This window comes from Cavia porcellus, unplaced genomic scaffold, assembly GCF_034190915.1.
Source record: "Cavia porcellus strain 051 isolate PalLab524CR breed Dunkin Hartley unplaced genomic scaffold, mCavPor4.1 scaffold_7, whole genome shotgun sequence".
NCBI lineage: Eukaryota > Metazoa > Chordata > Mammalia > Rodentia > Caviidae > Cavia > Cavia porcellus.
In genome coordinates this window covers 80327908-80355853 of record NW_026947490.1, presented here as the reverse complement: position 1 = coordinate 80355853, position 27946 = coordinate 80327908, and the positions used below count along the sequence as shown (strand labels likewise).

The window sequence follows — 27946 nt, the reverse complement described above, 5'->3', positions numbered from 1 at the left end:
GTCACATTTTGTCTGTGCTCAGCTTGGTGAAAGGGCAAATCAAACAAAGTTGATGTCAGATAAAAGGCGTAGGCTTCTCCGCTGGCAGCACAAGCTCTATTCAGCACTCACACAGTTGGATACCTTGCTTAACTTCCTTACAATATTGAAATTATCTGCAGAATTAAGGGCCACGTGTGGTTCACAGTGCAGCACAACACTCAGATTTGTTTCTTGAGCTCCTATTACACTGTCCACGTCAGTGCACCAATGGGCTGACCATTCGGGCAAGTTGCTTTTCATTCGCAAGGTTTCAATCTTCCTATCTGTAAACCGGACAAAGGTGGAATTTAGGTGTGGCTTTATCAATTGAGATGTAACACATCACATCTTACCCTTGTGGTGAACAAATATTTGTGGCGTGAAAGATGAAGACAGCTCGAGAAACATCAGATATCATAGTAGTAAGGACACAGAATTGGGACGTTTCTAAGCATAACAACTTCCGGCTCCCCTGCTTGCCGGGCTGCGAGGTTCCAACCTGCAATTCTTAGCCAGCATTTCTGCATACAGGACTAGCAATATCGGATTCTTCAACTCCTCTGCTCCGAGGCTCAAGCTCGGGCTCCCTTGTCTACTAGCGTTGGTCCACTGACCACAATCCGCTTGCCGAAGTGTGACGCGAAGCCTGCCAGGACGCTGGTCTCCTAGCAACTGGCTAACTTCCGGTTTTGAGACCCCGCCTAGTTGGCCGGGAGCCTCACTTCCGCCACGTGAAAAGCGCAGGCGCCGCATGACGGCTAGTTCGCGTGTCGGGTGCCAGCAAGGCTTAGCGGAACTGGCCGCCACCTGAGGCTGTTTCTAAGGCGGTGGCGCCTTTGGGGACAGTCAGGCTCCGAATACCTGCCTCGCTTATAAAAAGTACGGCTGCGAGAGCGTTTTGGAGCCGCCAAGCTGGAGCTGGAACTGGAGTTCCGTGAGGCCGGGGCCCCGGCTGCTGGGCAGCGGCTCCTCCTGGACGCGGCTCCGGCGGAGACCCAGCCGCAGGCGGCGTCCGGCCCCCGGCGGAGCGCCCGGGCCGAGAGCGCGCTGCGCTGGTTCACCACCGCGGTGCTGTGCGCCGCCTTCCTGGGGCTGGTAAGCGGCGGGCGGCGCCGGCGGGGGACGTGACCCTCCGGGGGGTCGCTCCTTCCCCTGCACGTTGAGCGACCTGCGGGTTTCATTAATCCGTCTGGATCTGTTTCATTTCTGGAAGCCGGGCACACTTGTACCGTGGAGGATGATCATCACGTGTGAAGCTGATTTCCCTAATTTTAGCGTCTTCCAAAGGCAGCAAACCTGTCTGTCTCCCGGGTGCGCTGGGAGGGAAGCACGAGAGGGATTGCCCAGGACTTGCACGGTTCCCTCTGCACCCACGAATTCAAGCGCCGGACTGCTGCACTGAAAACTGCTGTTGGGGATTTCTTCTTGGCCGGCTCACCAAATTTAACCATTTGCCTAGTTTACAAATAGAGAAATAGGCCTAGAGAGGACGTTCACTTTTCCAGCTCACACAGTTGGTTAAATTGGAACATCTCTTACTCTGCATAGTTCTATTTAAAAATAAATCCAGGCTCCAGAACCTTAAGTGCTTTCAGCAAAGTTTAAGGCTACTAGCGCCTTTACCCAAACGCCTTTTGTTAAACTTGGTGATTTTCGCTTCTGCAGAGTTGGGAGAGTCAGTCCGTTGGGGGAAATCATTCTGTTCTTTGAGCGTTCAGATCCAAGCCACAGTTGTTTCTTAGACTTTTGATGGAAAGGATGAGAAAGATATCATTGCGGCGGCTTGGCGTGAATAATTTTAGAGCCAGTAGGCAGGCTTTTTCCTTTGGACCTGAACCTTTTTTGTGGGTTTCTGTGGGTTCTTAGTCTAGCTGCTCCTGCTTGGACCAAGGATACATTTGGAACGGAACAGTGCAGTCAGTCAGTTTTTGTTGAAATATAAATGAATTAAGATTTTAAAAAGTTCTAAGAATGTCTGAAAATGATCGAACTACCTAAGACATCATTTTAGGTAAATTTTACTAACATTTCTATGCATGGGCATGGAATATTTTTTTGAGGAGGCTTTGAAGACTAGTTTTGCTGACGTTTTTCTTTGAAAAAAGATTCAGATAACTTCTGAACACTGGCTGTTTATAACTGGGAGGAAGGACCTCATGTGCACTAGAAATACTGCTGTTTCAGCATGCAGTGGCGGAAATTTTAATAATTTAAAATTTAACATCTAAGCACGTGGTCATGATAAAAAAAAAAGAAATTTTATCGGGTACCGATAAAAAAAAAAAAGAAAATTTAACATCTAAACTCCTCTTATTCGTGCACGTAGTATATTTCAAAATAGAGCCAAACACTGTGCAAGTAGTTTTGTTACCTCCTATCAACTATTAATGTAGAATAGTCTTTTAAACTATTGTTCCAAAACTAAACAGAATTATAACAAAAGCCAGAAAAGTTAGTTTTTTTTAAAAAATAACTTGAGAATTGATGCTAAAGAAAAACACTGAAAAGTAGCTGTAATGTGGTGTTAGTAGTAGTCTACATCTTTCTCAATTGGACTTAAAGCCCATGCATTATATTGAAGTCCATCCCAATCATTTTTTTTAAATAGCAGAACCAAGTTAGCACTTCGACATCATTTTAATAGTTGTGAGTAAAAAAGGTTTTGTCTTTTTAATTTTTAGGGAATGAGTATTGCTATACTGGGACCCACGTTTCAAGATTTGGCAACGAACGTAAACCGAAATGTCAGCAGTCTTTCTCTAATTTTTGTGGGCCGGGCGTCTGGATATTTGTGTGGCTCTATGATTGGTGGTGTTCTTTTTGACTGTATGAATTATTTTATAGTTTTGGGTAAGGAAACACTGATTTCTGCTTGTTTGTGACTGTTGGTGTGTGTTTCTTTCAACATTGGCTTTGGATATGAAAAACAGAAGCCTGCAGACTGGTTGGCAGCTGAAGTGGACAGTGTTCTGTGCTCTCCATGGAAGCTGGGTTTCCAGGCTGTGACTTTGACAAGGGTGCCTTAGCAGTCCTTTGCTTCCAAGCCTTCCTGTGTTCAGGCACCACTTCAGGCCCACAGATGGGAGGCCTGTAAATTGCTGCTTCTCAGGGTCTAGGACAGATCTTGGGCCATGGAGTTCATCATAAGCTCCTGATAGGAACCTTTCTAGAATCTGTGGCCTCTGGATTGAAAATTAAGGGACAGGGAATGTGAGTCAGCTTTTCCCCCCATTGCCTCAGGTAATGGTGACCCCTGATTACCTTACTCTGGGAACATGGCAAAGATTTAAACACATTCTGTTTTGAGTGAGTTTTAGTGTTCAAAGAAACCTCCTTTGCAAGTAAGGGGAATAATTTACTGCTAGTGCGTAAAAAGTTTCTCTTCCAAAATAGATTGAAAGAATACATTTCTTGGGGTTCTCTCCCTGTTGCCCAAACTAATTTATTTAGTTTTATTACAAACTACTATGCTGATTACATTTCTGTTTGCCTTTTTGCATTATATCTAAAAATTTCTTTGTATTTTTAAATGAGAAAATTCTATGTAAATACATTTGGGCTTTTTATTGCTATAAAACTTTTCCTTGTATATTTTATATATTACTAGCAGTAGTAGAATTATGAATATCTTAGTAATGTATATTTTATATTCTATAATGCTTTTACTAGATTTTGATGAAATAACCACTTTAGCAATTGCAATTTATTTTGCGTTTTGAAACATTTTTATGATGTTGATTTTTGACACATGACCCTGCTTAATATAGTTTTCATAGCAAGTATTTCACCTTTTCTTCTCAGGGGTGTCACTGTTGGGTACAACAGTTGGTCTTTATCTCACTCCTTTTTGCAAAAAAGCAGTGTTACTGATTGTCATGATGTCTGGCTTCGGCACTGCAATGGGCCTACTGGACACAGGTCAGTGAATCTTCAGTGTTACCTCTAGGAGTGCATCTTTGCTCAAGAAAAGTAAAGTCACTTGCTCTTAGAAAGATACAGACTTACTGAATTGGTCAGAACCACCCTTCTAATAGCTACTGCTCTTAAGTAACGAACAGAATTTTGAGTCACCAACTATGAAGTGAATTTAAAGAATTTTATTGCATGGGAGAGTAATGACTTATAGAATTGACAGTGGACAGCCTTTCATTTTGGAATACATTTTTATCCTTTTAAGAAATGATGATTTAAGGGTATAAAGCACATTTTAAAACCAGTATTTTGCTGTGGAAACACAGATGCTACCATCCAATTTAATGTATTCCAGATTTTTAAAATTATGTTCACATATATTAATTATACAAATACACTCTGGATTTTGAGGTAAGAAACCTATGGCATGTCTCTATCCTCGTGTCTCTTTTCTGTTGTTTTCTCACTCAAACATTTCTGCCCTACTCTAGTAGAGCTTCTGTGTCATCATGACTTAGAAAACCTGCTAAAATAATGTTGACAAATCTAGCTTCCTAGGCCTCCCTTCCCTGCTCTATTGTTATTTGATAGGTTATGAAAATATTTTGTATTGAGTTTTCCTTTGATGGTGAATTTACAGAGTAAAAATATGTATTTATCAGAAAATAATCTGATTACCAAAAAACCAGTGACTAGACGCTCTGGCCTTTGACCTTGTTCTTGAGACAGTGTAAATACAATTCCTGCACGGTGTTCTTGTGTTCTGTAACAGGCACAGCATAATCCTGGAGTAGTCACATTTCTGATTGTATATTTGCTTCTGCTTTACACATGCGTAAAATAATATTCAAGTTTCCACAAGAACACATAGCTTTAGAAACTAGTAAGATTGTACCTAGTAAATATATACATATATATTTACCTAAATAACATAAAATATTTATAAATAAATAGGTCTACAAGTATTGTTTCCCAGTCCTGTGTTAGCACTGATTTATCAAAAGCCTTTGCTAATATGCTTGCTTCCAGGAGTGTCGTTTGCCAGCTTATAGCATTCTGTTTATGTGTATGAGGTGTTATAAAGCATAGTTTTGTGCTGACATAGGATTTAATTTTCTTAAATACAGAATTAACTCATGCAATGGTTGGTGACTGAGAATATTATGAAGCTACTGCCTCTCTCTGATATTAAAAAAGTTTGTTTTTTAAACTAAGTTACTGTTTAATTTAGTTTCCCCATCTTTCCTTGGTAGGTGGGAACATCCTTATCTTGACTGTATGGGGGGACAAAGGAGCCCCACATATGCAGGCCTTACACTTCAGTTTTGCCTTGGGTGCCTTTTTGACTCCTATTCTGGCAAAACTGGCCTTGGGGACAACAGCGTCACCTGAAAACCACACAGAGCCTGACCCTCACCCTCCAGCCCTCAACCGATCTCCTGAAGCCGACCCAGGCCTTCTGTTTGCAGCGCCTGATGACTTGAACTTACTGTGGGCTTATGCTGCTATCGGCACTTACACCTTTGTAGTTTCTGTCTTCCTGTTTGCTCTGTTTTTCATGAAAAGCTGGAAGCATGAAAAATCAACAGCGTCTGCTCAGGAATCTCGAAGAGCTAAATATCACAGAGCCCTGCTCTGCCTCCTTTTCCTCTTCTTCTTTTTTTACGTTGGAGCTGAGGTAACCTATGGCTCTTATGTTTTCTCATTTGCAACCACCCACGTTGGCATGGAGGAGAGCAAGGCGGCTGGCTTGAACTCCGCCTTCTGGGGGGCCTTTGCAGCCTGCAGGGGTCTGGCAATCTTGTTTGCCACATGTTTACAGCCTGGAACCATGATTGTGGTGAGCAACACTGGCAGCCTGGTGTCATCTTTATTCCTGGTGCTTTTTGACAAGAACCCACTCTGTCTGTGGATAGCGAGCTCAGTGTATGGGGCCTCGATGGCCGCCACCTTTCCCAGCGGTATTTCTTGGATTGAGCAGTACACGAGCATAAGCGGGAAGTCTGCGGCATTGTTTGTAATTGGTGCTGCCCTTGGAGAAATGGCTATTCCTGCAGTAATTGGAATTCTTCAAGGAGAATTCCCAGGTTTGCCGGTAGTTCTGTACACGTGTTTGGGGTCAGCAGTGTTCACTGCTGCATTATTCCCTGTGATGTATAAGTTAGCCACCTTGCCTCTGGATCGCCAGCAGAGAGCACACAGAAGGAGTGAGGACCAGAAAGCTTTGCTGAAGGACTTTGAAGATGATAATGAAGGAGGTGATGCAGAAAAATGGAATGAGATGGATTTTGAAGTTGTTGATATGAATGTTACAGCGAGGCCTTCTGTCATACAGACATCTAGAAATACTTTGATGAAGCCCAGATCTGATGAATCTGACAGTTACACTTAACTGCAATGATGTTTGAGTGTTCTCCACCGTTTAGCTATTTGGTGATTCCCTTGTGGAACACTTGTGGAACAGGAGAAAGTGGACTAGCATTGGAGGAGGTGGATTACTTTAACCTTTTTGAGTAATTGCAATTTCTAATGAGTTCATTTGGAACAGAGCCTTAAAAGATTTTCTGCATGCCTATCTAACAAATGCTAAAAGTTTTGAATACCAGTTGGTGTTATAAGGTAGAATTTGTTATGAGACTGTTGTTGGACATCAGGTTGGTTAGGTAATAGTTTACGGATTCCACCTATTAGAGCATACAAAGAAACCTTTTTTTTTGAGTAGTTTAGTGTAGTTTTATTTGAGCAAAACTATGCAGAAATGATTTGCCAAGGGAATGATGGGCACCTGTACTCTACTGGGAAGTTGGGGTGAGTCGTTTCATGACAGAGCATCCTTGAAATTAGATGTTTTTATCAATGGCTTTATCTTTTCTGCATAGCTGACCAAAGAATGCTAATGACTCATTTCAGCTTATATTTCTATGAAGAGAACATAAAGCAGGGCCCATGGGATCTGGCTGCAACAGATGACCACCTTTGGGTCTGTATTGCATCACTAACGTACATCTCATTTTTCTCAACTTGTGATCTTTGATTCTGGAAGTAAAAATGAGATGAGTTCCAAATTGAGAAACTTAGTGGGTTTTAAGTTTACAAGATGTTTTCTAGAACAGCCCATCCTTCATTTTAAATGATGTGTGTAACAAGAATGGTAAATAGCTCCATTACTGTGCTATTGATTATGAATTCATGACAGTTTAATATTTACATTTATATTTAGTGTTTTCTTTGAATACGTATTTAAAGAAGGCTGCTGTAAGTGCTGCATTTTATTGCTCCTGAGACACCTTTTTCCCCTACTTTTTTTAAATTTGTCTGAAATGGGATATGTTTAGGAATCAGTTACCTTCTAACATATATCAATTCTAAGTGATAGGTCTTTCCATTTATATGAAAGGTTGTGTTTTACAATGAGTGTTTTATTTTCAGTAAAATGCAGTAATTCATTCATTTATGGAGATTATACTATTTTTGCAGACATTTGTAAAAATAAAATTATTTTTATAGTTTTCTCTAGTTACATTTAGTGGGGCTTTGGAGAACACTGTTTTGATGTCGGGAGCTGCTTCAGAGTTACTGAATTAGCAGTGGGGCTTGCATGGATCCTTTGAGGCCTGTGCCTTACCTCAGGAGCCTCTGCAGGTCTGACCGGCCCTTGCTATTTCAGGACTCAGTCCTCGGCGTGTTTTGAGTGTTAAATCACAGAATCACTACTGCAAAACAGGTGCAAATTTGTAGTGAGTCATTGTCGTCTTCAAGGATTGGCTTTGTTTGTCACCCTTCAAACTTCTTCCTGAGTTTGAAATATCTAGGAGGCCAAACTAAAGATAAGAAAGTGCTTTGGTGGCCTGTGTGTCAGGGATGGGAAAGTGGGTACTTCATGCAGGTATGCAAAACTAGTGTGGCTGTCCTTTGATCAGTCACTGGAATCGATGACAGGTTTTGTTTACTTTTTCCCATGTTTTATGCTGAATGATAATCAAATTCTCTGATTGCTGCATCTTCGCTTGACTTTTTTTCTTGCTTTCTTTTAACTAATTTCCATTAATTCACTCTCAAAAACTTATTGGGTTTGTCTGACATGTTCTCATTCAGCTTATATGCCCGCCTCAGCACTGGTTCATGTTAATGCACTTGGAGAGGGCTGGTAGAAAGACAGAGTGAGAAGCTCTCTTTTCTTTCTTTTACTTTTTTTAACCATACTTAGTTTGAGCTTAGAAAATACCTCTGCTTAGTGTACTGCTTTTCCTCAAGTTGTTGGATTTCAAGCAGTAGTAGTAGTTTGGCTTTGTGGAGGCTTGTTACAAGAGGAATTCTGTGAGCACCTACTTTCAAAGGGTAGAAGATGGAGTTGAGGGAGAGAAGCATGGTGAGAAGGATGTGGCACAAAATCTGGAAATCCATATTGGAAAATTTACTGAGATTCTACAGTCCAAAATATGAATGGCTCCATGGAGCATGCATTGTTATTTGAAAATGTATTTCCATATTGGAAGGAAATAATAGGATGATTCCAGCGAGCACTCATCTGAATGGTCAGTTCTTAGGTAAGTGTCTGTCGGTCACCGATACCCATGTTCTCCTTTTTTGAGTAACAAATGACCACAGATGCAGTAGCTTAAAAGAGCATACGTGGATTATTTCACATTTCTGTGGGCCGGGAATGTGGGCATGACTTAGCTGAGGCTTCTCTCTGGGTGTCACAGACCTGCAGTCACCTGCAGCCAAGCAGAGTTGTGTTCTTTCCTGGGGCTTGGCAGTCTCCTCCAGGGATACATGCTTGTTGGCTGGATTTACTTCCTTGCTGTTGGGCCACCGTAGGTCCCTGTTCTCTGGTCACCACTCTCAGCTGGCTGCCTCCCAGAGTTTCTTGCCTTGTGAATCTCTTATAGAGCCTTTGGCAGCGTGACAGCCTGGTGAAAGGGGCAGGATAATCTCTTGCCCCAGAGAGAAAAATCTGCTAATCTGGAGTTGTGTATCACAGAAGTCACTGTGAGAATGACAGCTTTGACTTAAAGCCAATTATATATTCTGGCCACACTTCAGGGCAGAGGCTAGAACAGGATGTGACTAAGTTGGGCTCAGCAGAGGAGTATCTGCCATTCTGGGGTATCTGCGAAATCCAGTTCTCCCAGCCAAGTACTCACCAGGCCTGACCCTGCTTAGCTTCGAAGATCAGATGAGATCCGATGGCACTAAAATCCTGTTCTCAAAGTGGCTGAAGACTGTGAACTTGGGGGAAGCAGCTGTGCTGAGAGGCTATGGGTACAGCCCATTGAATGGACGCCTGTGGGATTGGAATGTTCCCTGCAGTGCAGGTGAGTAAAGCCGCTGGGAGAATCATTCTTTTTGCTTACTTTATGTTCAGAATTAGGGCTTTTCCCATTAAAATTGTATTTTTTGTCTTTTACCATTGTAGTTTTAACCTCTTCAGATGTAGCTAAAAAAGGACAAAGTTAATTGAAAAAATACTGTTTTCAGGACTTTTCTCAATTACTCCACTATTTTTTAAACAAAACAATTTTTTGTAACAATTTTTATGATGGTCCTATATCTAACGTTGTAGTAGAAATTTAAGCAGATAAACAGAAACATAATAATAATGCATAATCCTAAGCACCTTTTAAACTTTTAATCAAACCTACATTTGTAACTATGGCCTAAAGGGGGTAAAAATTTTCCCAACCAGGAACTGCATCAGAAATAACAAATTTTGTAGGTAAAAGACATTGACAGTAGTACAGTTATTAGACTGGTTATTTATTTTGTTTTTGAAGAGTTGTAGTTTGCTTTAAAAAAAATTAATGGGCTGGTGATGTAGCTTAGAGATAGAGTATATGAGAGGCCCTGGGTTCCATCCCCAGCACTGCGAAAGAAAATAAAAACAGCACAATGAGAAGTGTTGAGACACACTTCTGAAAAAAGCGAACCCCAGCTTATACTGAAAATGATTTTGTTTCTCAGATTCATTGGATAGAATTTTTCTTGTGCTCACATTGTGTACCATAGCGGTGTATCACTTAATCCTATTGCTTAAATGTATTATTCAGATGCACTCTTGGGGTTCCCTGTATCTGTTAAGTGTCACTTTTATTTATTTATTTTTTTTTGGAACCAGAGATTGAATTCACAACCTCACATTTGCCAGGCAGGTGCTTACGCTGCTGAGCTAAATCCCTGGCCAAGTGTCACTTTTCATAGTGATGTGTGTATTATATTTGTGAAACCATGGATATTAGGTGTGTTTAGTATTTTTTTGTATTACAAAGATGGGTCAGGAAGGTGTCCTGAGATTGAAACTTGTCTACACACTTCCTTTTTCTTTTAGGGCATGAGTGCTGGGGCTGGACCTCAGGGCCTGGAGCACGCTGGTCAAGCACTGTACCGCTGTGCCGGAGCCCTAGCACTCCTTTTCTTCATTGGAAATTTGGAGACTATTATAGATTTACATGCAGCTGTAGTTTATAATCTAGTAGGATAGAGACCTAGTTTGCTGCTTTTCATACATTAATGTGCATTAGAATTGCCTATTAAAAAAGAGGTGGTGAGGTTATCGAACAGCATTTCCAACAAGTTCCTGGCTGACAGGGAGCACGTTTTTTTCCCACAGACCTCACCTGGGGAGGAAAGACTGCACTTAATTTTACTTTTTGCAAATTTCGGAGGAAATTTAGCTTCTTACTCTGCTTGTCTTAGACTGCTTGTCTTAGGACTCCTGTGCACTCTCTCCATGTGCGTGCCCCATGTACAGCATGCCCTGCATAAACATGCTGCTGGCCTGTAAACTGGTTTTGTTCGGTTGTCTCCATGTAAGACATCGGCCGTACTCATTTATCCCAAAGGCCTGTGGGAATTGCTAGACTGCCACATGGAAGGTGCCTGTCCTCATGGAATTTGCACTGGTGAACGGAATGTACTGTGCTGAGGGACATGTTTTGGATTCATGCCGACTAGCAGTGCTGCTGGGCACCTTTGCAATACGGTTAGTGAGATACCAGTGACTTTGTAAATATCTGCATTGGTTTGTGCCTGCCATCTTAGACCTCAGAGGCCTCCTGGAAAGACCAGGCAATGACCAATCACACAGGGTGTGTTTATTTTGTATCCTGCTTTGCTTAATTTAATTACCAGTTCTAGGAGTCTTTAGGTGGGGCTTTTGAGTCTTGTAAGTAAAGGATCATGTCATCTGAAATTAACGCTGTTTTCACTTTGTCCTTTCTTATTTTGATCTGTCATTTCTTCCTCTTGCCTGATTCTCTGGCTAATGTTTTGAGGACTGTGCACAGGATTGGTGATAATGAAGATTGTTGTGTTTTTCCTGGCTTTAGATGGAAGGTTCTCAGCTTTCCCCCATGTAGTAGAATGTTGGCAGTAGGTTAGTTATCAGTGGCTTTTACTATTTTGAAATAAATCCTATACATATTTCTTTAGGATTTTATCATGCATGGATGTTGGATTTTGTCAAAGGCTTTTTCTGCATCTATTGAGATGATCATGTGATTTTTGACCTTTTGTTATATGATGAGTTATGCTCGTATCCCTGGGATAAAGCCTAGTTGGTCATGATGTATATACTCTTTTTGATTATTTATCTCATTCTGTTTGCCAGTCTTGTTAAGGATTTTTACATCTATGTTCATTAGGGAAATTGGTCCATAATTCTGTTTTTTGGTTGTGTCCTTATCTGATTTTGGGATCAGGATAATGTTAGCTTCTGAGAATGATTTTGGAAGCACTCCCTCCCGCTGTCTCCTTAAAAAGTTTGGGGACTATTAGACTTTCCCTGAAGTTTTTACAGAATTTGGCTGTGAATCCATCCTGGGCTTTTCTTAAATTTTTTTTTAACTACTGTTTCAATTTTGTTGCCTGTTATTTGAATGTTTGGAAAGAAAGATTTGTGTTATTTTCTATTTCTGTTTTTGTAAGAATCTTTTTTGTTTATGTTTTGTACTTTGAGTAACTACTGTGAAGTTAATGGTGTACATTATATTTTTTGTTTTTTCGTATTATTTGATGATGAAATTTTGGGTTTTTCTGGTAAAATTAAAATCATACAGCATATTTCAAGGGGGGATCTCCCCTCTGATGCACTGGAAATTAGCAAGTATGTGGGGTAAGACAGGTTGGGTAGATACCTTCTCAAATGGCATGTTATAAATTGTTACAGCTGCTAAGGAAGACATGATTGAAGTGAGTCATGATAGTGGTCTCAGAATCGAAGGCGTGGGCCTTCTGTGTGTGTGTAAAGGAAGAAAGGCTTTGTAGGTTGGTGACCTTAGTTGTCAAGGGGAGGAGTAAACATTTTTTTGCTAAAGGCACTTTAGCAAGTTGGCATTTGCACTAGGTTTGAGTTTTGGCTGGGTGTTTATGTAGTTATAAATATGTATTAGTTTTAGTAGATTTCAAATGCTGTCACTTTGAGTGTTTACATCAAGGAGATTATTTTCTTCATTTTCCAGTATTTGTTCACTTATGTTATATTATGTCTTTTCCAGTTTATTTTTATAGATCTTTCAGAGTTGACTGGTCTCTGTGTTGACTATCAATTCTTAGGTACTTCCTTTTGGTGTAGGTATTTATTTTCTGAATGCTCTCTAAATTTATAGCAGCTCTCCTTGGATGTGTTTGCTGTTGAGCTGCTTAGCGGGTGGCCTGGTTTGGAAGTTGTTAGATGACATGAGACGCACCAGGAATTGATTGGGTTTTTAGCTTCTGAACAGCTCGCTGAGAGTGCCAGCCTTTGTACAAAGGTTGCCAGTGCCTGTACAAAGGGTGATGCGTTCATGACATACATTTCCAGTATTTTAACCTCGCTGAGTGCACAGGTCACTTGCATTGCTGCTTTCACACCTCCTGCTGCTGTCTCCTCATACACCCATAAAGTGCTCCTCATCTTGCCCAGCCTGGAGCTCTGGGTCTCCATCTCCCCGCCAGGAGGCCCTGGAAGCCACCACTCTGTTTCCTTCCCGTGACGGAACACCACCACCTCACACAGGTGAAGGCAGACATGGTTTGTCCTTGTGTTACCAGCTTCTTACACTGAGCGTAACGTCATCAAGGTCAAGCGTGCTGTGGCAGGGCCGTGTTTGTTTCCGTGTGCAGCCGGTCCTTGAGTGGTTGAGTGGTGTCCCTCACTGCCCGCATGCCTTCAGCTTGGGCGGCCTTTGGCTTCATTTCACGTCGTGGTTATTGCGGGTAACGTTGCTGTGAATGAGTGCGCAGATACTTCTTCTCTGTGCTGTTTTTGGTTCTTTGAGGATATAGCCTCCTAAGTGGGTAATTAAATTTTTAATCTTTTGCCATGTTGTTGTCATTTGGCTTAGGTTTTGTCCTGATCTGGTTTGTCCAGGAGAAACCTACAGGAAGAGGTTTACAGAAAACAGCTACAGGAAGAGGATATACACATGCTTTTAGACTATCATTTCAAACTATTAGGAGACTTTTGGGCCACTGTAACCAGCTCATTCCCTTAATGAGGAGATGAACCCAAGGAAGGCTTATGTGAGGCATCTACCTCAAACTTTTCTCTTCTCTGCTTTCAGTTTTTGTTCTGTTTTGTTGTCGTTGTTTTGTTTTCAAGCAGGGTCTCACTGTGTATTTTAGGCTGTACTTGAATTCACTCATGTAGCCAAGGCTGGCCTTGAACTCACAGCCACCCTCTGGCCTCAGCTTCCTGAGTGAGTCCTGGAGTTAGAGGCGTGCAGCACCAGGCCTGCACTGGGTTCTGTATTTAAGGAAGTGTTTGAGATGGTTTTTTTTTTTGTACTCAACAACCATGAACTAAATACTAATGAACATCCCATTGGCGAGTACCAAGTGTCATTATTGGAGATCTGACCCCACTTTTCTGCTAAACAGATGGCCCCGTCTCTTGTACGTCTTCACTTACAAAGCTGGCGATCATGCTGACCTTGGAAGCAGATGATGTGTGGCCAGCAGCCACGCGCTGGGCTGCTGTCTGCCTTCCTCTCGGTAGCTCTGCCCTCTGCGGGACGCTTGCTCATTCTCCTCATGGCCCACCCTGTTTTTTCAAGATTCCAGAAGAAGCCTGTGTGATCTGAGTAGATGAAACTGTCCTTACTGATCTTGACCTCAGGCATTGTTGATTGAACTCTGGGTGGGGTTACCCTGGGTCAGTCTCAGAGCGACCACATCTAGTGTTGCCCACCCTGCTCTGAATGCGGGCCCCTTATCATGACAGGGAAATTCTACCATCTTTTATGTATCAGGAAATTGCTTGCAAAGTTTGCCCATTTCCAGTATTTTTGTACGTCTTTGATGCCATAACTGATTGGCAGTTCGGTAAAAATACTTAGTACAGTGTATGTAAGGGTCATGTGGCTAAAACCTGCCTTAGAAGGCACCGTTTTGAGCTCACAGCCCTTTCCCTGATTGCTTGTAGAAGCCTCTGTCCCTCGGGCACCAAGCACCCTGTTCAGAGGCCTGATATCTCTGGGGCCTTCTTACTGAAGAATGACTCAGACACCAAGCATGCTGGCATTTCAGAAAGGAAGTTTTCCCTGGAAGGATGACAAGAGGAGGCTTGCGTTGCCTAGTGAAAAAACATTTGAAGGAAAAAAAGGTGCCAGGATTTCTGAGTTTGTGTTAGTCTCTCCTGGTGGAAAGACAGCAAGTGCTTGGTGTGATTGTCACATTTACAGAGGTCACATACAGCAAAAGCCACGATCAGAGTTGTGTTTGCTAAGGTGTCTAGGTGTCTGGGTTCCAGTTTTCCTGTTTTTAGGTCACAGTCAGTTAGATGGTCCTACAGTTATTTTAACCTCAGGATGCGAACTCCTTTGTTTTTGCAGCAAGGCAGTGATGTTTTGGTCTCGCGCCCTCTAGAACCCAAAGCTGCAGGAGGAGAGAAATGTCCCAGGGAAGGCTGGGCTGGGGAATGTGTCCTTGTACTCTATTCAAATGTTACTTTTTTGCTTTGGTGGTTTTTAACCCCCGGCTGCTGTTAGAATTGCCTGCTGGTGCTTTAAATCTACCCACGTTCGCCCCTTTTAATGGTTTTCTTTGGAGGCTAAATATTGAGAATTTAAAAATTTGCCCTGATTTAAGTGAAATTCTCAGCCACCGTTGAGAACCAGTGCCTCTTTGACAATTAGAAAACTGGGTTGTCTGGTGACCAGAGGGATTTTCTTGGGCTCATTTACAGCTTGGCTAACTCATGCTGCTTTGTGGACAGTTGACGTTCTTCCTACCTTCTTTGAAGGACCAGTTGAGGGCTAGAGGGCTCCTGTTTCCTGTTCCTCCCATAGTGTGTGAGAAAGGATTGAGGTTAGTCAATACTGTTGTTTGAAGTCCTGAGGGCAAAAAAGAACACACACACACACACACCCCGCCAATGGGCCCAAACTGCACAGATTTCTGTAGGTGCCATTCTCTTAGGTTTTCACTAATCAGTTTTGCCTCTTGGACTTAGATCTATAGAACTGATCGCATGGATTTACTACATTTGCATTTAAGATCTCTGTTTTCATGGCTTTGTACCAGAGCGCGTTGCTGTAATGATGTAAATAAATACGGACGTTGTTTTAAGATTCATGTGTCATTGGTTATTTCTTTGATGTTTAAAAATGAGCTTGGCATATATGCTTCAGGAATTAGCTAAGACTATATTTACATTTTTTAGATTTTGAGCACCCCAAAATGTGTGTTAGCAGTATATGTTTTCATTTTACAGAAACATACTGCAAATGACACTGAGTATCTTTGGCCCTGTGGCTTCTCTCAAGAACTTTGTGATCTGATTTTAAATTTACCTGTCCATCAGAGAAACCATTACTCATTGAAAGTAACTCATTACTGTTACTTAGTAATAAATCATGGAGCTGATTGTAGATGTGTCTCTGTTGGTAAACTGCAAGCAGGGCAGACAGTAGATCCTTCTCCCAGGTTCCCTCTCCGCAGGGCCCACTGCTCTTGGTGCTCGGGGCTCTTTTTTCCACTTACAGGCAGAGTGTCATGGAGTTCAGCGCTTCCGTCGTGGACTTTCAGGTGCACAGCTGTCTCTCCGTGCCTTGTCAGACCCTGTCTTTTAGCTTGTATTTAGAGATAGACTCGCCTGTGTACCTTAGGCTGGCTGTCAAGTTACATTCTTCCTGTCTCAGTCCCCTGAGTGTGGGATTACGTGTGCACCACCAGGCCTGGTGGGGAAAAGGTATTTTTCAAAGGAAAAAAGCTGACAGGGATTAAATGACCACACTCTTCCCATCTAAATAGTTACAGTAAGTGACACCCTAGGTGTCCTTGACTGCTACCCCTTCAGCTTTGAGTGAACGACACTCTGCTCAGGGCAGGGATCCTCTTTGAACCTCTTCTTGCTGGTGGCTCTGGGCAGTGTTGACCTTTTCTGGCTCCTGGAAAGCTGTGACACTGGGAAAGAGGATTACAAACCCTGGGGTCCTTAGTTGTCCTTTATATACTTGAGTAAGATTTAAATTGGATCCTGTTAACGCAGTTAACACATTGCCTCATTCATGTTTTTTATGCACTGAATTTTGTCTCCCGAGCCTATTCATGTGTTGAAACCTCAACCCCTAGTACTTCAGAATGGGACTGTATTAGGAGATTAAAAGTCATGAACACACAGTAATGGTTTGGGTCAAAAGTGCCCCCCAGAAGACACGTGTGTTCAGAGGTGGGACTTTGGAAAGGTGATGAGATAGTGGAGGACTAATTTCATTACTGGATGAATTCACTGATGAGTCCTAGCTGGATGGGCTGTGAGGAGGCTGGACTGGGTAGGGGAAGTGAGTCCCTGGCCGTGCAGCGAGGAAGGATGTACCCTTGGCTGTGACTCCTTCCTCTCTCTCGGACTCCTACTCTGTGCCTCCCGGCTGCCCAGAATTGGCCAGTTTTCCTCCACCACGTCCCCCCCAACCCCACAGGATGTTTCTGCCCTGAATCCAGATGGCTGTGGACTGAAACCGCAAACCATGAGCCAGAAAGACCTGACTGAAACATACCCTTTTACACCTTGTTCTGTGGGGGTACAATATGCATGTAGTAATAAAATCCAACAGAATAAAGGTGAATTACAGAGTAATCTTAACTGCCCCAAGCCCCAACTGAGGCAACCTCTCTGTGTCTTCCAGACATATCTGCACATAAAAGGGTATTTATTTGCTTTTAAAAATTATTTTGACAAAAATGTACATGTTGTGTAATTTGAAATATGTATACCTTGTGGAAAGGCTAGTTTGAACTAATCAAAATGCTAATCAAAAACTAAATAAAGCTTGGCTTTTTTTGCAGGACTGAGGATCAAATCTAAATCTCATGTATGCTAGGCACACACTCAGCTTTATTCTTAAACATGGAGTGCTGATATCAGTACTTAATGAAGAGGTGTGTAATTTTTTTTTTTTTTTGTCTTTTTCGTTTTTATCGGTACCAGGGATCAAACTTACAACTGCCTGCTTGCAAGGCAGGCGCTTATGCCACTGAGCTAAATCCCCAGCCCCAGGTGTGTAATTTTTAACAATTAAGGTTTTATTTAAATGTAATTCCCAAGGTGTTATCTCTAACTCTCCCTTTAACTATATATATAGTTATATATATAACTATATATGTAGCTATATATACATATAGAACTATATAGCTATATGTATGTATATATATATATATATATATATTTTTTTTTTTTTTTAACTGAAATTGCCCAGGTGTCAAGTTCTAGTTGTCATATGGGCTTGAATTCAGGAATTATAGTTTTGGATAGGTAGTCGGTCTGTAAACAACATATGTGAGCCAGAACCTGCTTCAGTGTAAGAGGAATGCAGCACATACTTTTAACTGTACCTTCGAGAGTCTTCTATCATCTACTTGAAACCCTCAAGCACCTTCCAAGGCAGGTGCTGTCAGTTCTGTATTGCAGATGAAGATAACGGCTAAGGCTTTTTCTACTAAAGTCCTGCAGGGAAATAGAACTAGAGTTCAGTTGTAGGACTGTGTGACTCCAAAGGGCAGGCTCTGTGGCAGATTGACAACTGGTGACCAACTTGTAGTGCCCAGAAGAACTGAAGCAGCGCAGCTCTGGATGTGGAAGGTCCTCTGAGGCTTGTTGCCAACAGCATCAAAAGAGAACTGCAGAGGAAGAGGTGCTGCTGTTGGTCGCCCTGGAGAAGCTTGTGCTGGCACCCTGATACACGAACTCGGTCATTGTCATCATCAGAGGAGCTTGGGATCTCATTGTTGCTGTGGTTCTTTTTGGGGTGCTCTGATCCTTACCTTTGAGCATCACTTCCTGACTCCAGTACAGAGCCCTCAGCCTGCTGGCACAGATCCTTCATCTCGCAGGTGCACTGACCGTTGTGCCTCCCCAGGGCAGATCCATGAAACAGACTTGCATGAGACATTGTCATGGGCTCTAGGCCTTCAGCTGGATTTGGGCAGGACATTACCATGGGACCCAGGCCCTCAGCTGGAGTCTTTGGGTCTAGTGTATGGACAGATTTCCTGCACTCTTTTACATTTGACTGTTTGGGTGACTGTCACAAAATAATCCTGGAAGTTATGTGTCTTGTATTCAATTCTTTCCCGTATAAACCCTGACTATGACATGCTCTAAAAGGATATGCTAGTACATGCATTTAGCCTACCTCAGTTTTGATGGTCACAGACTGGGAGTTTTGTTGCTTACGTACATGGTATGAGAGCTGGCCCCTTAACTGAGATTGGTGATTCAACCCCTTGTGTCCTGTTGGTCCTGTTCACTGTAATCAGGCTTCAGCCTCTGCCTGGAAGTGCCCTCACTCCAGGGACAGCTCTGTTTTCCAGGCAAGTACATACTTTTAATCCTTTAATTCACCTATATCCTGTCCATGGTCCCCGGGCCCCATGCAGATCCTCATGGCTGGTAACATGGCCCCATGAGACTGTAACCTTTTCACATTATTTTTTTCATAACTTAGTTGTATGATGCTCCAGTTCCAACACAGACCGTAGGTGACGCTGTGTAGTGCTGATGACTCCTGTGCCTGTCGCAGTCAAATAGAAAGCTACGTGTATCAGACCTCACATGTACTTGTGACTTGGCGAGTAAAGCCGCTAATAGTATTTCAGCCTGTGTGTGCGTGCGCACGCACTGCTGTGGAGACAGGCATGTATTGTTACTTAGCAGGCGTGAAAGTTTTCTTAATTGTTAAACTTGGGCTTGTATTTGTTATAAAAAAAAAACACAATAAAGGCAGTTTATTACTGTATATACATGAACCGTATTACATATTTTATAGGTAGCCCCAGACAGTTCTTCACTTGTGGCCCAGGAAGTGTGGACACCATTCTTTAATTTACTCAGTCATCTGTGTATCGGTACCTGAGCGACGCATGCGTCCCCTGCACTGTGATTGTGCTGGGTGGGGGTGGAGCAAATCAGATCTCTCCCTGACACATAAATGACTGTCAGAGGGACTTGTATCAAATATTGGACAAATAATTCACTGCTTTTGTTGTGAAAGCAGCACATGGTGCAGTGGGAACTCAGACCCAAAACGGTTTGTGACCTTTTACATTAGGCAAATTAGGTCGGAGGCCTCATTGTACTGCCGAGGACGCAGACCTCCACTAAGCCCTCAGTGGTGTCCTTCATCACGCTCCTCTCAGAGCCCAGTGTGTTGACAAAGTGTCTGCTTCCCTAGTGTGTCAGGACAGGGTCAGCTTGGCAGAGGCAGGCTGTGGTTTGCCTCAGTGTATGAGGTCAGGGTCCTGTGGTGTCTAACTGCCCCTATTTTATTTTTTACTTTTGAGATGGGGTCTGATATGTTGCTGCCCTTCCAATTTGTGACTCCCATAATCCTGCATAGCTGGGATTACAGGTGTGTGCCACCACGTCTGGAAAACTCCTTTTAACATTTCCGTCCTGGAGCCTCTGTCCCTGAGCTTCTCTGGTGTTGTCCAATAATAATTGTTTCTTAGTTTTGGATTACTCCAGTAGAGATGGTCAGAGCATTTTACTTCACTAAGTGCTGGGATTATAGGCTTGTGCCACCACTTTAGGTTTTAATAAATGTTTAATGAGTAATGCTTATAATTTGTGTTAATTGCAGTATTTTGCCTGTACCACACTCCTGTTCACAGTCGCTATTAGGTGATGAGGTATAGGTAGTGGTGTCCTGTTTCCTAAGAACATGAATATTTTTAAACTTGAGTCTCCAAGGCCAAATGCGTTGCCTTTCTAAAGCACTGCATGCCTGTCAGTAATCAGGATGCTGTCCACAGTTTGGAAGCTCCTTGCTCTTATTGCACTGTTTTTTGGATATCTTCCTGTCCTCATGCCAACAGAATCTGGCATCATTTTAAAAAATGGCTTCCTCTAGCTGGGCATAGTGCCACATGCCTGTAATCCCAACACTTGAGAGTTTAAGATGGGAGAATTAAGTTTAAGGCCTGTCTGGGCTACACAGCAAGTTCAAGGCTGGCCTGGACCACATAGCAAGGCCTTACCTAAAGAAAAAAAAAAACAAAAAACAAAAAAACTGTCTTCCTACTTACTATTTTTTTTTTAGAACCAGGGATGGAACTCATGACCTTGCATTTGCCAGGCAGGTACTGGACCGCTGAGCTAAATCCGTGGCCCTGCACACTCATTTTGCTACATTTAAATAGAAACCTGTGTGTATGATGAACTGGCGAGCTCCTCTAAAGGCATCTTTATAAACCCCTCTTAGAGCTTATCAAAGTCCTGAAATAAAGCTGTAGGTGAGAATGTGGGTATGACACAGAGCAGTGGATTAAGTGGCGTGTATCTTTTTTACCTGCACCGGGGATCTAACGACTGCCTGCTTGCGAGGCAGGCACTTATGCCCCTGAGCTAAATTCCCAGCCCCCAGTGGCGTGTATCTTAAACTTTCTCCTGGGCCTAAATGCTAGACACAGTGCATTCCATTATCCTATGTAAAGCTATTCAATAGCGACATTAATGGTACTGGATTTTATTCTTATATATTATAAAACCCAAGTGGTTAAAGCTAACAGTCCTCTCATCAGGGGAAAGAGGTAAGATACTATGAAGCTAAAAGTAAGTAATGTGCATGGCAACTATTTTTTGAGAGGTACAGGGCCCTAAGATCTGAAAATCCAGCCTCAAAATAGCTACTTGTATAATTACCTTTCTCCAGTCTTCCCTCTGTGGATGGCAGAGCCCTGCCAGTCACTTACTGTCAGGTTTGTTTTTACTTTATAAAATTAAGTATGTGAAGGAATACATTTGAAATCGAGGTACCAGTTTAAAACCTGACTTACCCTGACTAACGTGTTTTGAAGTTTTTAGTTTTTTTTTTTTTAAAGAGAGTAAAACAAAACACAACAGAATAAAGCAAATCAGAACAGAACAGTGGAAGCAATACAGGACCTCAAAACAAGACAATAGGAAATCAACAATGGCTACCATAAAGTCTCTCATTTTCTTCATCATAGCTGTCCATACCATCATGCACAATAAAATCAAACAAGACAGAACAAAACCAATCAAAGCAAAAGAATGAAAGCATTACAGGACTTCAAAACAAAACAATAAGAAATCAACAATAGGGGCTGGAGGTTTAGCTCAGCGGCATAAGCACCTGCCTTGCAAGCAGGCGGTCATGAGTTCGATCCCTGGTACCGGTAAAAATGAAAAAGAAAAAAAAAAAAAAAGAAATCAACAATGGCTACCATGTCTCTTATTTTCTTCGAAATAGCTGTCCATACCTTCACACAAAATAAAAATAAACATAAAACGAATCAAAACAAAAGAAAGCATTATAGGACTCCAAAACAAGATCATAGGAAATCAACAATGGCTACCATAATGTCTCATTTTCTTCAAAATAGCTATCCATACCATCACACACATAATAAAGTCAAACAAAACAATAAAACCAATGAAAATAAAAGAATGAAAGCATTATAGAACTTTAAAACAAGATAATAGGAAATCAACAATAGTTACCACAATACATCCTGTTATCTTCAAAATAGCTGTCCATACCATCAAGCACAGTAAAATCTAACAAGACAGAATAAAATCAAACTTAGCAAAATTATGAAACCAATATAACAATTCAAAACAAAATAATAGGAAATTAACAGTGGTTACCACTTTCCCTTTTTAGGTGTTTCCTCCTCTGTCACTTTCATAATATAATGCCTTTTGGATCCCACTAACCCCTTCAGTTTGTTACACTAGGGAGATGCGTCAGTGTTCACCCATATGAGTTCAAACTGTGTCACCCATGAGCAAGGCCTCCAGTTGCATCCATTTACCTACAAGAGCCTCGAGATTATCTTACTATATAGTTGAGTAGTTTTCCATTGTATGAAAATGTTTTTCTTATTCATTCTGCAGTTGATGGGTAAGTTACTCTTGCTTATTTTCTTGTCTCCTGTCACATGGGACAATTGTTTTCTCTGCTTTGATTTTCAGTATGTGAATTGCCTTTCAAGTTAAATGTGTTTCTTGTATACAGTATATTGCTTGTGTTTCTTTTTATTCATGAATTGAGGCTATCTACATTAATGGTTACAACCAGCAGACGTTTGTTCGTGTCTGCTGTACTATCCTCCTGCTGTTGGCCCTCCACTTTTCCCCTTCATTCAGTTGCCTGTCCTGTTTGTCGATCCCCCTCTGCTGCTGTTCCTGGAAACATGGTCATCTTTCTCTCTCTCTAAAATATTCTTTAGCACTCTCTGTAGAGTTGGTTTGGAGGTTATGAATTCTGTTAGTTGCTCTTTATCATGGAAGTGTCTTATTTTTGCATCCATTTTGCAGGGTACATCAATCTGGGATAGAAGTTGGGTTTGAAACACTTCAGACTTCTTGACTTCATGATTTGTGAAGTCTGCTGTAATTCTGATGGGTTTCCTTTATAGGTGATCTGTTTCTTTTCTTTAACAGCTTTTAATATTGTTTTTGTTTGTTTGGTTTTTGAAATCATCTTGTGGCCCCATGCAGCCCTGCCAAGCTTGCAAACTCTGAGAGAAAAGGAGCAAGCTCTCGTGGCTCATCCAGAGCACAGGGGCCCAGTCTTGCCTTCACTGCTCCAGAAGCCTGTGGCTGACTCCCAGGGAAATGCCCCTCCCCCAACAAGTGCTGGCCACCATCACCTCCCTGTCCTATCCCAGGTGTCAGGTGTAAATGCCCATCAGGACCCAAGTCCTGACCACCAGTGCTTCCCCCTCACTGGGGCTGGCTCCCAACTACATACTTGGCCAAGCCAGATGGTGCCCGTCCTTTCTCAGTGTTGGTAGCCAATGAAGAGCCTATGAGCTTAAGTCTCCTCCTTCCTTCCTGCCATGCACAATCCCTGTGCCCTGTGGAACTAGTTCAGCTTGCTGCAGATCTCCAGGGCCGCCTTGTACACCTGAGTCACATCATCCATGTCTGTGAGGAGGAAGAAAGTGCTGTCTGACAGCTGGTTCCAGTACTGCTTCAGGTACTGGGACTGTGGCCAGTTGTGGAGCCCCCTCGAAGCCCTGGGTCTGGAGGAAGTTCTCGCTAAGACATAGCTGCAGATGCACCGGCAGGCGGCCCAATTCTGCAGATCCAGCAGGTCAAAGGAGTCACCAGACGGGATGCTGCTGTTGCTGATGACACTGGGGCTATGGGGTGGGGCGGGGGGACGACAACTGTAGCACCAAGCAGCCCTCAGTGGGCACGCCAGGCTCCGACAGGGATTCCAGCCTGGGTGTTTTGGGGCTGGTGGCTGCTGAGTGCTTGCTGCTGTGCTTCAAGATGCGTTTCCTTCAGCAGCACAGGCTGTGCTTCAAGATGCGTTTCCTTCAGCAGCACAGGCTGCCACATCCATGCCATTGTCCCTGTCCAGCAGTTTTGAGGACTCATTGTGCTCCAATGAGGAGTAGTAGCCCATTCTCTCTGCTGAGTGTTTTTCAGAATGCCCTTCCTCGGCATGGCGGCCAACTGCTTGAGGCTGAACGTCCTGGGGGTGTCAGCCCTGGAGGAGCCAACAAAGGGCCCCTGCTGTCCAGCACAAATTCTGTTGTCTTGAAAGCGGCCGCAGGGCAGGCCCCGCCACACCCTCGATGAAGCTGGCACTGTGGGAGCAGTGCTTGCTGTGCTCTGCTTCTTCAGGATGCCCTTGGGCCTCTTGGCCCTCACCTTGGCTGCAACCTTGGCCACCAAGTCCTGACCAGCCTGAGTGAAGTCATTCTCTTCCTTGGACTTTTCCAGTGACCACTGCTGCTCCAGCATGACCTCAGAGGTCCCAGACCTGGCCAGGCTTCTGGTGTTGACCTCTACCTCAGCCTGCAGCCCCATGGAGCCATGATGCCCGTCGCTGATCTGCATCAGGAGCACAGGGACTCGGAGTTGTGCAAGGCATCACAATTGCACACACTGCTCTTATAGCCTCAGCTCACCAACCAGTGGTTGGCAGTGTCCTCAGTGGTGGTGCACTGATCAGGGCTCACTATCAGCATCCACCGAATAAGTCCTTGGGTGTCTGAGGGCTGCATGGACTCCTGGTATCGTCTGCTGCTGCTATGGTGGATGAGGTTTTTGTGATCAAACCCATCAAAGGGCATCATTCCATAAACAAGGGTGTAAAGCAACATGCCTAGTGCCCAACTACCCACCGTTGGTAAGGCCTCCCAATGACAATTTGAGGGGATGAGTACAGTGGTTTCCCATTTGCAAGAACTCATCCTGGTACAGGTTGGAAAGCATAGAGTTAGCAATCTTAATGCATTTGTTATCGAGCAGGATATTCTCCAGCTTCAAGTCCCAGTGGACCATACCATTCTTGTGGTAGTAAGGCACAGCGGAGACAGTCTACCAGAAGAAATGCCTACTCTCCTGCTGAGGCATCTGCTTACTGATGTAGTTATACAGCTCACCTTTGCTGGCATATTCCACAATTACCACAGTCTTATCTGTGTTCTCTAAAACTTGATAAATACTGATGATGATGGTTGAGAGAGATGACATCTCAATATCTTGTCTAATGTGAACCATGTCTTCTTCAACCTTAATTTTTTTCCTTACAAATGGATTTTTATAGCAACCACTCAGCCAGAGAAGTGCCCACTTGACTTTGCTATAGGTAGGTACCTTTGCCAAGCATCTCCTGTGGCTCCTAGCAGTGCTTCAGGTTGTGCTCCTGGTGCTGCTGCTTCATGCCCTGCAGCTTCCGGGGCGCAGCAGGCCCTCTGGTTGCACTGACCTCTGCCCCCACCCTCTTGGTGGGGCCCAGGCCAGTGGTGGCAACATCTGTGTTGTGGAACCAGGCAGCGGTGGGTGGCTGGAGTGGCAGCATAGTCACTGTGTAACGAGCAACAGGAGCATAGGGTGCCAGTGCGTGGTCTGTGCCCCATTGAGGCCATGGTAATATTCTGTTCTTGTGCTGAATTTCTGGGACCTTGATTATTATGTCTGGATGTAGATTTATTTTGGTTATGGCTAATTGGAGTTCTATGTGCCTCACTTATCTGTATGCCAGGTCCTTTTCCCAGGGTTAGGGATTTTTCTGCTATTCTGTCAATAGTATCTTTATTTCATTTGTGTTGACCCCTGCTTCTTCACTGATACCTATCACTATTTTCTTTGCATCATCTTGCAGCCACTGAATTGTTATTTCCTGGTTCCTTGTTATTTTTAAAGAGGTTTTCTTTTGCTATCGCTAGCTGCAATCCTGTCTTCAAGATTGGACAGTAGGCCTTCAGTCTCATTCAGGTTTTGTGAGCTTTTGATCATTTTTAATTTCTTGAATCTCTCTTTGACTGTTTCATGTTGTAATTCCTTCCTAGTTCATTGATAGTTTTAGTTTCCTATGCTTTTTTTTTTAAAATCTATGCCTTCTTTAGATATGCTATGTTTTTGATTTCTTCTTTTACCTGAGACATTATTTCTGATTGGATTACTTTCACAATCTCATGAAGTTGTTTCCTTCCTTCAGTTGCTGTCCTCTCAGAGATTTCAGGTGTGTGACTTCCATTTTCTTCCATGACTGTGTCTCCCAGACTTGTTCTGTGTGGGCTGGAGGTCTGAGTTTGCCTTTTGCTCCTTTGTCTTGACATTGTCCTGGGTTCTTCCCAGCAAGCCAATGTGGAGTCCCAGGCACTTCCCATGTTGGCTGCCCCTGTGCAGTGTAGGAGAATGGGCAAAGTTCCCAGGGCAGCAGTGGGGTGTGGGGCAGGCTTCTCCAAACCCATGCTGCTACAGAGGCAGGGATGCACAGTGACGGGGTGGTTGCTTCTCTCAGCCTGTGTGGCTGAGAATTAAATTCTTTGGCACAACTGAAAAAAATGGATTTTTATGTGAAATCTGGGTGAAAGACATGTTTTTGTCTCCCTCCCTCAGTACAGCAGATTGAACCCAAGGTGTCTTGGCATCAAGCCACATCTCTAGTCCTTTTTTAGTTCTATAGAGGGTCTCACTAAATTAGTAGGTTGCCAAGCCCTGTAATTCTCCTGTCTCAGCCTTCCAGAGTGCTGGGATCACAGGACTGTTCTACCATGCCTGGTGAGACAAAACTATTAATAGCCAATCTAAAAGGGATTATTAATACTGGAAGCTACTTACAAAAATATTGTGGTAAAATAGTTCCAAATTTCAAGACTCCTAGGGATTACTGCAACTGCAGGTAGATCTCACTAAGCCAGTTAAATTACAGCCAGATACACCAGAGACACTTTCCTTTTGCAGAAAAACCAGTAAAAGATGTGCTGTCAAACTAAGCTAGTTTTGGGTATTCGTGTTGAATAACTATGTGTTGATATGGCCATGTCCAACTATAAGATAAAAATGCTAATGCTGTTGAAAACATTGTTTTCTGTTGATAAAAAAAAAAGATGAAATGGTAAAAAAGATGAAATGGGAGTAAGCCCAGCTGTCTAAATAAAAAAAAAAAAAACAGTCCCAGAAGCGCACCTCCCCTCCCCCTGATCTATAATAAGACTTGACAGATACATGCTTTTCAGAAAACATCCTCTCAATAAGTATATTCTGGAAATGGAAAACCTGTTGGGGAATAGCTGGGTAAGCGCACCTCCCCTCCCCCTGATCTATAATAAGACTTGACAGATACATGCTTTTCAGAAAACATCCTCTCAATAAGTATATTCTGGAAATGGAAAACCTGTTGGGGAATAGCTGGGTAAGCAATCTACGAACTTTTAGAAAAAAATTTGCATATATAGTATAAAAAATGGGCATTTAAACTTTTAGAGGATCATGTGGCTTTTGTTTTCCCTCTGGGAAATCCTGGGCTCAGGATCAACTGTACGTGAAAATGAACTCTGAAGGTCTACAAAAGAGTACAGTAAAAGATGACTTTGGATTGCAAGTAACTTATTTCCAAGCGTTCTGCAGCATGAGTGAGCGTTTTAAATACATTTTGACTTGATAAACCAATGGCTCTTCTCTCACAGTAGAATTGTGGGTAGTCTTCCAGCAGAGGAGGAGAAGAATGTAGAGGAATCCCTCACTTCAAATGAGATGAGGGAGATGTGTAGTGATAGAGACTGCAAAATTGTGTAGAAAAGCACCACTGGGATAATGCAGCAGGCCAAGGGATGCTTCTGGTAATGGCAGTGCAGTGTTAAATTTGCAGTGTTTCTCTCGCTTCCCTCACATCAGCCACGAAGGTTTCCTTTTGCTTTTTGGTACCAGGAATTGAACTTGGGACCGTGCACTTGCCAGGCAGGCACTTGTGCTGCTGAGCTGTATCCCCAGTGCCATGAAGGTTTTGAAGGTTTGTGCAGGTTAATTTGTTTACATTTGTGTTTTGTTAATTTTTTAAATTATATTACAGTATATTTATATGAAGATTTTTGAGTTGTGGAATGAATCTGTGTTTCCATTATTTATAGGGAAGTTCGCTTTCATATGTAAGTGCTTTGGATTACAAGCATTTTTCCAGAACAAATTATGTTTGGCAACCAAGGTTTTACTATATATTCTTCTCTAAAAGAACAAGTGCACATTTTCCCCAGATTTTTTTCTGTTGCCTGTTGTAACTTAAAAAGTTTTGGCAAGAGAACTGCTGTATCAGAATATAGGAATGGA

At 42.7% G+C, this 27946-nt stretch overlaps 1 protein-coding gene and 1 pseudogene across 3 annotated transcripts; one reads left to right on the top strand and one right to left on the bottom strand.

Annotated features, from left to right (window-relative positions):
• Positions 1 to 740: 740 nt before the first annotated feature.
• LOC100717353 (sodium-dependent glucose transporter 1B) lies at positions 741 to 15482 on the top strand. Of its 3 annotated transcripts, none has more exons than XM_023563651.2 (4): positions 741 to 2032; positions 2703 to 2871; positions 3823 to 3939; positions 5187 to 15482. In XM_023563651.2, exons 2-4 carry the CDS (start codon positions 2706 to 2708, stop codon positions 6323 to 6325), a joined length of 1422 nt encoding a protein of 473 aa, XP_023419419.1. In that variant the 5' UTR covers positions 741 to 2032; positions 2703 to 2705; the 3' UTR covers positions 6326 to 15482. The 3 variants fall into 3 exon arrangements, with proteins under 3 accessions (XP_023419419.1, XP_003466522.2, XP_063108447.1); XM_003466474.5 differs by having other exon boundaries at positions 986 to 1116; XM_063252377.1 differs by lacking the exon at positions 2703 to 2871 and having other exon boundaries at positions 991 to 1116.
• LOC134476693 (NUAK family SNF1-like kinase 1) lies at positions 11898 to 27894 on the bottom strand (annotated as a pseudogene).
• Positions 27895 to 27946: the final 52 nt, after the last annotated feature.

Excerpts from the sequence above, each read along its gene's own strand:
- LOC100717353 (XM_023563651.2), top strand. The coding sequence starts at position 2,706 with ATGAGTATTGCTATACTGGGACCCACGTTTCAAGATTTGGCAACGAAC. Across the intron at positions 2,872-3,822 it reads GAATTATTTTATAGTTTTGG|GGGTGTCACTGTTGGGTACA; the intron begins GTAAGGAAACAC and ends TTTTCTTCTCAG. Across the intron at positions 3,940-5,186 it reads AATGGGCCTACTGGACACAG|GTGGGAACATCCTTATCTTG; the intron begins GTCAGTGAATCT and ends TTTCCTTGGTAG.